Raw genomic sequence first — 10401 nt, forward strand, 5'->3', positions numbered from 1 at the left:
AGATGTTGCTTCCTCTAGTGGGGGTAAGAATGAGCTGGTCCAGGGCATTGGAATTGATGAATTCCAGGAAGCATTGGGCCAGTGTTTTGGTGCATGAGTAGTTTTTCCAGTTGATGGAGGGGTAGTTGAAGTCAGGTCTATATTATAACCATGAAACCGCAGTTACGCGCATAGGAAAACGTCAACACATATTGAGCGAATCGCGAAAACGCCAAATGTCCTGAAGTGTGAAATTCGAAATATCGAATTGTCATAGTTGGCTCTTCTCTGGTATAGCTCCTTAAGGTGTATGCAATAGTTACGGACCTTAGGGTTAGGATGCGGGTTAAGGTAGGTGCATACATAGTAATATATGTAAGCTTTAGCTTAGGGCTAGAAGTAGGGTTTTGTTAAGTGTATGTATGTGGATTATTTATTTTGTTTGGGTAGGTAGTATGTAGCAGGTGGTGGGGTTGGCCAACTATGCCGATTCGACATTTTGAATTTCGTGGTTCAGGACGTTCGGTGTTTTCGTGGTTCGCTCAATATGTGTCGACATTTTCGTATTTGCGTAACTGCGGTTTTGTGGTTATAATATGAACCCATTGAAGTCACCTAGTATGAGAGTGTTGGGTTGGACCCTAATAGTTTCCAGGGTACTTAGGAACATGGAGTAAGAGTCTTGGGACATGGTTGGGGACCTATAGCAGGCTTCGACCTGAATCGCCGTCTTACCCAATGTTAGTTGTACCTGATGTATCTCAGGTGTGTTATGCTGGGCTGCTAGTCTGAAGGTGTGCATGTCCTTTATGAATGTAGAGACACCACCACCTTTGGAGTTTTGGTCCATGTTCTGGGGCCGAAAGGTGTGGAATGAGGTATAGCCTGGTAGTGCAGGTGTGCTTTCTGCTGCTTTAAACCAGGTCTTCATTACAGCACAAATGTTGATGTTCTCTATTTTGAGGAGTGCTTCGAGCAAGTACATCTTGAGATTTAGACTTCTAGCATTGAGCAGCATGACCCTCAGATTGCATTTACTTATTTATAGCTGTTGTAGTGGTAATTTGGTATTTGGAACATTGCCTAAAAAAGGCACTATAGGGGTGGCAAGAGCCTTAGTCAGTGTCCAGAAACTCAGGGGTAACAGATGCAGGCCATCTCTGGCAAAGCATCGAGGTCTGTCAATCATATCATCCCAAGCAGACAGATACTGGATCCTCTTAGAATGACACCAGAAACTTAGTCAATTGTTGAAGTCAATCATTTTCTGTTTGTACTGTGGTATCATTCTGGGCAATGGTAGGATGCTGCTTAGGGCTAGGGTCATACCTGCATGGGCCACATAGTCCGAGAGCTCCTCCGTGTCTCTTTTCATGTAGTCCAGGAAGGTGCATCTCAAGTCATTCACAACCACATGGGCAGTGACAGAGTCATACTTGTACTTGTTGTGGAGTGACCTGAGTGCATGTGTTCTGTGTCAGATTCTGGCACCTGATAGCTAACTGTTACCTTCTCCTTATTCAACCTAGTGAGTGGGACATTAGTGTGCCTCACTATCGAGTTACCTATGATTAGTGTATTGGGCAAGCTGTTTTGCCTTAGGGGCTTAGGTTGAGGGGCACACCCTGTAGGTGAGCTATAAGTCTTGTGGTTTATGCTGTGTGGTGTTCAAGTGCGTTTCTGCATTGGAGGTCTCTGCTGTTTGGGTAGATTTCTATAGAGAGCCTCCACGAAGGTAGGTGTGCGGTTCGTGTTTTTATGTGAGATCTGTGATGGTGGGTGTTCTGGAGGGCTATGTGTTGTATGTGGTGTGGTCCAGGTGTTGACCTTCTCATCTTGACCAGCTATTCCGGTCTTAGCTTGAGAGTGCATGGCTTCCAATTTAGATATATAAGTGCAGCTCTCACAAGTCTGAGTGTTGGGAGGTAAGAGGAGAGGGTTGTCTGTGTACATGAGGCAGTTGCTACACTGCCTCAGAATGTCCACATTCACCAGGTTAATAGGAGAAAGCACAGGGAACTGACCTTTAGACATGCTAGAAGGGATAATCATTATTACTAAGTACTGGAGCTCTTTCCTTATATATTCCTTTTACAGGAAAAATGTCACTCATGGTGTCTGAATCTGTAAAGAGCACTGCCAAACAATTGAGGGGAAACTAATACGTAGACCCTGAAAATTTAAGGATGACATATTTAGGCAGATATTCTAAAATTATAAAGAAATGAAGCAGTACTTACTAAAAACTAAAAAATTAGCCTGTCAGGAATGATGAAAAGAGAGGAGTCGCATGAATGGCTACTGCCTGGCTACTACTAATGCCGGTCTCAGCACAGCTTCCCTCTGTTGGGATACAATACTCCTTTGCTTCTTCTCTCACGAGAAGCAAAATGTTACCACCACTCTCAAGAAGAGAAGCAGGCCACGGCCTGTTTGGTGATCCACAGTCTTGTCCCAGATGATGCAAGAGTCTGCAGGCATGTAGCCTTTTTCTCGTAGATGCCTTGAATAGCAACCAGACCAATCAGATACGTTATGCACAGACGCTCACTATCCAACCAGAAAGAGTCAGGAATCAATGCCCTCTGCTCCTACTCTCACCAGGATCAGAATATAAGCACAGATTTCCAAGTTATCACCTATAAAGCAGTTATTAAGCTTTCTGGTGATCAGCAGTCTCCAGGAAGTAATGTAACTGCACTCCTTCTCTCACCAGGGGAAAACAGAAGCACTAATCCCAAGATGACTACTGATAGGCAAAATGTGAGCTCTTCAATAACTGGTGATCTTGCAATACATGCTTAAAAGTAAGATGAAAAAAATGGTTTATCCTAAACACTACAGTGTGCACTTGAGGAGTTAGATGTGAAAGTAGGCAGCTTAAGTTTTACCTGTCTAAAAAGTTAAGTTTTAGTGGAGAGTCACAATTTTTAAAACAGCAAGACAGATTGCAAGGGGGGGTGGTCACTTTTGTATTCTGGTACTTATGGAATACAGTAGGATGGCCAATACATTTAAATAGTTGAAGGGGAATGATTTCACAAATTTAGGAAATTAGATATATGGTCAAATTAACATAAGGGGCAGGCAACTAGAAAGACAGTGGTGTTTAAGAACACAACAGCAACTGGGTGGGACGGAGGGAAAAATTTCTGTAAATTTCTGTCTGACCAACAAGAGACAGAGCTGTGGTCTCCTTTCAGGTTTTAATATGCAGTTAAAAGCAGAATACAAGTAAAACACAGTGTAAAGAAAACAAATCACAGTATACAAAATAGAAAAAGGCAATAAAGTAATACATAATACAACAAATAAAAAGCAAACTAACTTTTCCCTCACAGCAAAATGTAGCAGAGTCTGGGTGAGCCTTTCCAGTATATCCCATTAAGGTTAGGACTCCACCAGTATGGTTTGTTTTTAGAGTTTGTTTTGGGCTTACTTCTAGTAAGTATAGCAGACCTTATACAGCCATTTACATGGTTGTACAGGGTCTCTGTGAGTAATTCCGCATAGATTGTTGTGAACTCTGGGTTGGGAGGGGTATAGGGCTAGCCACCCAGTGGGATAAACCTTGGCCCGAGATGATTGTCATTGCGGAAGTGACACCCTGACCCCATGTGCAAAACGGTAAAAGGAACTGAGGATGGATGGATCACTTAATAAGGTGTGGCTTGCTTTGAAATAGCTCCTGACTGTTATAGGGTTTGCTAATGTTTCAGAGTTGATTTTTAGTTCAAAGGAGACAGCTCTGTTCTCCAATCTCACCAGTGAGGACATGACATTTGGGGGGGGGGAGATGGTGTAGCACTCTCCCATATTGTTGAGTACCAGGTCCAGTATGTTTGAACCTCTGGTGTGTGTGCATATTATCTGGTCAAGGGTATTTGTGTTATTGAAGTCCAGGAATCATTGTGCTTGCGAATATGAGGCAGTGTATGTTTTCCAGTCTATAGACGGGTAGCTAAAGGCTCCCATGAATGGGGTATTTGGTTTAATGGTGATGTCTCCAGTATGTATAGATATGAGCTATGGGATTCTAGGGACATAGAGAGTGACCTGTACCTTGCTGGTATATTTTATGGGACTTTGTCTGTGGTGATTTGCACATGGATAAATTGTAAGACATCATCCTCTTTGACCAACATAGAGTCCTCCTTGTTGGTAATATAGACCTTTTGTCCCTGTCTGTACAGCTGATGGTCTAAAATTGTGGAAGGCACTGAAGCCTTGCACTGTGGAGTACTTTCTGCAGATTTAAACTATGTCTCAGTAATGGCACAGATGTCTATATTCCCCAGAGTGAGGCGAGCATATAGTGTGTGGAGTTTCTTCTTTCTTGAGTACTAACACCTTCAGGTTCCTTTGGGTTCCGTTTGCTATGTTGGTAGGTTTGTCAGTCTGGCATTGCCTAAAAAGGCTCTGGGGGGTGAATAAAGTTTCAGCCAATATTTGGAAGCCTAGGGGAGACAGGTGCAGACCACAGTTTGCAAAGCAACGTGGTCTGTTAACCATGTCCTCCCACGCTGGCAAATATTGAATCCCCCTGAACAGACATGAGAAACTAAACCAATTATTAAAGCCAATCATTTTTTTCTTTATACTGTGGCGTCATCCTCGGTGAAGGTAGTGTGCTGCTCAATGCAAGGCACTTACCTGCCTGAGACACATTCAGAGAGTTCAACAATCTGTCTCTTCATATAGTCCAGGAAAGTATATCTCAGGTCGTTAACTCCTTACATTGACTTTGATAGACTCATACTGGTACCTGTCATGTAGTGACTTGAGTGATTCCTTTCACCAAAAACTGTTACGGTAGTAACGCTGATATTTAGGCTGCACCTCACTTCCAGAAGAGCTATCATTACAAATGTTTTGAGATTGGGCACATTACTGATTGCATTTTTCACCTAGGTGTTATTGATGGACTATTAGTACTTACAGTTAAATAAGTAATTATAAACTATATTTTATTTGGAATGTGCAAACTGCATTTTCAAGGGTGTTATTCTATAATAAAAGTTATATAGCAATTGTTATTCTATAAAAAAGTAATGTAACATTTGTTAATCTGCAATAAAAGTTATGCGGCATTTGTTATTGTATAATAAAAGTTATCTAGCATTTGTTGTCTTAATTCTGTTTTAAGCCGTTATTGCTGTTTTCTTGCATAAACATGGGTGAGTGGTGAGTGAAAGCCAGATAGGACCCCTGCCATTATAACGGTTTTGCAGCATGATAATCACTATCCAGTTCAGTTTGCTGTATCTGTCTGGTTTTCCTGCTCTTGTGGCTACAGTGATATTTGTGGCAGTGTCGCTAGCTTTAATCGTATAGAAAGAGATGTTCAACTTTAAACTCCCCTTGTAATATCAGCTCTGATTTTATATTGGAGATTAGTCTGTCCAGAGCATAATAATACTGTCTTCGTAGTAATAGGATGTAGCACAGATGCAGCCAGTGACTATATTCTTTTCTGTGTCTAGCCTTATAGCTATAACTATGGAGTCCAGAATGGTGGATGGAGGGAGTTTTGTTTGGCACAGAGAGCAAGTAAAAGTTGCTGTAACTACCATTGTCACACTGGCAGTGTCTTTGTAAGTTTATTTCTGCAAGCATAGTATTCAGTTGGTGTAATTTCACAACCCCCAGTACGAGGCTTTAGCCACATGTTTTTAAATGGTAATATATCAGGTTTGTAGTATGTCGCCTAAGCATGGCGTAATGTTTTCATGTTGCAGATACTTATACAGTTAATATTCACTGTTCTGAAGAAATTTGAGACTGTCTTGTAGTTATCATCTGGGTTATTACGTAATGTATTGGTATCTATTGGTTCTGGGATGGGACAGAAGTCACCACAGCACAATATACATTTGGGGACATTAGAATGCCTGTTTGTCTGATGTCTGTTTGTCTAATGTTTACTAATGTAACATCTAATTGTGATGTTGTAGCCTAAAGTAAAGGGAGGCATGTGAGTCGTTTGATTGTGACTCTGGAGCAGCTAGTTAGTAATGCAGAGTTTCTGGATGTAAGTGGATGTCAATGTCGGGTGGGATTTGTTGTGGTGGATGCTGAATCTCTGTCATAGTATACTGTGGCCTTGAATTGAATTTGTATACAGTTGTGCACATGTTTGCATGGTTTGTAAGTGGTTTGTAGTAGTAATGCAGCAATACAGAAAATGATAAATAGTTATTAAATTTGCATAATTGTGGCTGGTGTGAATTATAAATCTAATGTGTGTAGCAAGTAATTAAAAAAATGAGTTGTAACAATATCTGGAAGGTGTTTATGAGTGTGGAAAACAGGTATTATAAAGAGTGTGTGTGATGTGCAAGCGTATATGGTTTGGCACTGCATATGTAATGGTCACGTGGTAAGATCACATGTAGGAAGCAGCAAAGTATGTTGGGGGGGCAGAATGGGGTAAAGAAGTGACTGTGGGGCATTCAAGGAGGGAGGAATTCAAGCTCAGACTTTTGAGGCAGAAATATTTGAATTATTTGTATGTGAAATGCATAATGAATAATTAGCATGTTTTGGTGTGATATGAAGTTCCTTACATCCACCATGCAGGCGATAATCATTAAACCTGTAAGGCAAGGATCAAGGTGTGCTATTAGCAGACAGTGTACTAAAGTACTGCTAAATGAATTTGCTTATCACATGTAGTACAGCGCTGTTATATATTTATGTATATATTTCTTGTTATTTGTTAACTGAGATGGTGGACTGGTCCAAATACTTTATCAGCCACAGCCCAGACCAATTCAAGGTACACATCATAGCAGCCTGTTTATAAAAATGATTAAATAAGATCTCACATATTAGACTCAAAGCAAGCAAACAAAATGTTATAGCTGTTTATAAGCATAAAATGAGTAACATCACTAGAAAGACATACAAACATCATTTTCAGTATATAATACAGTTTGCAAGCAGTACGTATGACATTACATTTTTAGGTTGAAGAACTGAAAGTAACTCTGGTGATTCTTGGTTTAACTTTTATAGAATAATACATACAAGAGGTTGTGCATATTAAAAAAAAATGTTTAGAATTGTCTAGTAAGCACTTTTATTTAAATGCAATTTTAGATGCTATAACAGTTTGATTTTGAAAATATAATTTTTCTTATTTCAGATAATTTTGGATAAACTATGGGTTAAGAGTAAAAACATGAGAATTCATATTACATCAGCACATAGTATGCTAATATGTGAATGTTCTGTAAATTAGATGATGTAGGAATCGGCAGTTATTGTAGAAATGCAAGGAACCATTTTTCAATACAACATGTTTATTGGCATCAGTGAGATACTTGTCAGTCAGTATGGGGCACTTAATAAGGTCTCATTGGATAACAACAAGATAATTCCATACCCTAGGTTTTCCAGTCCAACTTTCTCTTATCTTTAAATGTATTCTTCAATTTTAAAAGCAAATGTAGTAGCACAGGAAGGTGCATACAGAATGTGACACAAGTGATCAGTGATCGGTTCCCACCTTTGCTACTATTAGAAACAGAAGTTATTTCCATAGCCCATGATTGCAAGAAATAAAAATAGAATTACAATTCCATAGCCAACATGACCTAGGCCAATGTAGATTCTAAGACAATAACTGTCGCTGATACTGTTTGCATAAAAATTATTTTTTTCGAAGTGTTTCCTTGACTGATTGTTTCTGCAGTGGCCGTTCTTCACAATATACGCTTGAAGAGCATGGCAGCGAAGTGCGAATGGACAGCAGCAATGGGATTAATGTTGCTCTTTGGACTTTTTGCAGTGGAATTTCGTCATATTGAAGGACATTCTTACAAAATCAAAAATAAGAAAAGAACAAATCAGCCAACTGAGAAGCAGGCCTCTACTATGAATGATGGTATAGGGCTACCTTGTTAACCACTAGCATACATTTTACTATTTATGATTGTACAGTATTAACTTTTTGAAGTCATTCTACAAGGCCTTAGCTCCAACATTTCCATTAGTCTTCCATTTCAAAAAAGCAAGGAACAGTCTACATGACATGGCTACAATCAGTGGCTACAGACTCTGTTATGGATATTGATATACTTGTTTAAATGTTTTTTTTTTAAATCTCCAAAATGACTGGAATATCTTTTAGCAATGTCTAAGGATAAACCATTGTTCTTTGTTTTTTTTATACTGGAATATATGTCACCTCTACAAGAAATAAGTATTAAGATTTGAAATGGGGTTTTAGTGGGAAAGGTGACTTTAATACAATGCAGCCTTACCTAATTCAAGTTACCTGATGCAGCCTTAACTTACCTCAGCAGCCAAATGTGACCAAGGGTAAAGTTCCACATAAGAACAAACAATGTAGCCTGTATTATCAGAAGCCCTGTCATGAAAGGCACCAGATCACAGATGAAGAGGTCAGAAAATCTCACGTGGAATATGTTTTAGGAGGGGACAACGTTCAAAAAAGTACTTAGAAAAAAAAATTATGGTAAAAACATTACATTGTTTTTCAGTTACATGTAAGCTTGTAAAACCTCAAGTGTTTCTCTCACCATTTCAACTTTAAGCTTGTGTTTCCTTGTTTGTTATCATTTTGCTATAAAATGAAATGGTGGTAGTAAATGCAAGGTCCTGTGTACAAAGTATTGGCATATGACATTGCAGATGAGTTTTTCATTATGTAGATATACATTTTTTAACCATTTCAATGGCTAAAACCAAGTATGAGAGAGTAATTATTGTTTTACTACAGAGCATATTTTCTTATTTATAAAAATTAAAATAATTTTGAATTAACATTTTAAGGAAACAGTGTTATATGTAGAATATGATTATGGGAATTTATATTTTATACTTGCTTTTCTCTCGTGTTCACTGAAGCTGCAGTTTTATGGAATACAGTTACTGTTCTGTAGTCACACATTTAACTATTTTATCACAAATTACAAACCTGGGAATCCCTCAGACATAAAAATTAAGTGAATGTAATCAATCCAGGTATGCAGATGGTAAACAGAACCCCAGTCCAACTAGTAGTTTCAAAGACAAGTTTTTTTAGCTGGACTTTGTAGCCAAAATATCCTCTGTTTAGTAGTGGACTAGAAAAAAAATCAGTGATAATGAATGTTGAACCTTTTCTATTGTTTAAAATCCCGATGCCCAGAATATCGATGTTTAAAAGAGACAAAAATCACAAAACTGTGGAAATTGGACCATTGGATTTTTACTAGGGTAAGTAAAGACTTGCCCAACATGTCCTTTTCTCCACTGTAGTGCGATCCCGGAGTTGGTATATATAGTTGGGGGGGTTTACTTATCTCAGCGTGAGTTTCGTTTCCATTTGGCCAAGTGTTTACTTAACCTAGTAAAAATCCGACGTTTGAGTTTCTGTGGTTTCATGATTTTTGTATTGGGATTTTTAAACATCGGTATTCTGGGCGTCGGAATTTAAAAGTAGACATATATGTGTATATATATATATATATATATATATATATATATATATATATATATGTATATGTATATGTATATATATATATATATATATATATATATATATATATATATATATATATATATATATATATATATATACACACACACACACACACACACACACACACACATTTGTATATGGATTCTGCTTTTGTCAACATCTGTTTACTTGACACTCTTTGGTCGACATCTGTTGATAAAAATAGTGGATCAGACCTTACCTCTGAAGTGTCCAGATTTTCACAGAATGTCCAGATTTTGCCTTTTATTTTTAGTCTCCTTCATTAGTTTGTAAGAGCAATATTTTTTTATTTCAAAATTGTACCTATTTTTAGTCTTTGTCCTCCAATTATTTATGGCTTTGTCCAGATTTCTTGCTCTAAGAGGTTGAGAGGCATGGATCAGATGATTGTCAGGGTTGGCAAATGTGCCCTTTCCCTGAGAATTGTGTAGTCTCGCAGTTAGTATATCTATATCTATATATATATATATATATATATATATATATATATATATATATATATATATATATACATATATATATATATATGAATAGCAGGGGTATGGGGGTGCTGGGGTCAAGATCCCCTGCAAAAAATGATGTTTTCTTTCATGTTTTGTTTTGCAGTTTTTGCATGTGCCGAGATTCATTCTTGGCACATACATAATTGCGTATCAGTATACACAATGGCAGTCATTTGTGTCATCATTGTGCAAGTTGATATTAGTGCCGTATGACAAACTTAAATAAACTGGACATCCAATGAAATGGAAACAATGTTAACACCCAGGAGATGATGTTAAAATGTCGAATGAATATATATTGACATGGTCTGCACATGCTCCATGGATTACTCTGCAGTGAACTTAGCCAATGGCAAATGTTTTTGCAGTGGGGCAAGCCCCCCACACCCCCTACTAATTATGTATACT

The 10401-nt window shown here is 38.2% G+C and overlaps 1 protein-coding gene across 2 annotated transcripts in view; it reads left to right on the forward strand.

Annotated features, from left to right (window-relative positions):
- Positions 1–8771, forward strand: part of TMEM150B (transmembrane protein 150B) — a 489913-nt gene extending 481142 nt beyond the window's left edge. For both annotated transcript variants that reach the window (XM_044059685.1, XM_044059686.1), the window contains exon 7: positions 7676–8771. In XM_044059685.1, coding sequence (XP_043915620.1) covers positions 7676–7887 — 212 coding nt within the window. In that variant the 3' untranslated portion in view covers positions 7888–8771. The remainder of the gene's footprint in view (positions 1–7675) is intronic.
- The last annotated feature ends 1630 nt before the right edge of the window (positions 8772–10401 follow it).

The sequence above is a fragment of the Protopterus annectens genome, chromosome 17.part0, assembly GCF_019279795.1.
Source record: "Protopterus annectens isolate FY-2018-M chromosome 17.part0, PAN1.0, whole genome shotgun sequence".
NCBI lineage: Eukaryota > Metazoa > Chordata > Ceratodontiformes > Protopteridae > Protopterus > Protopterus annectens.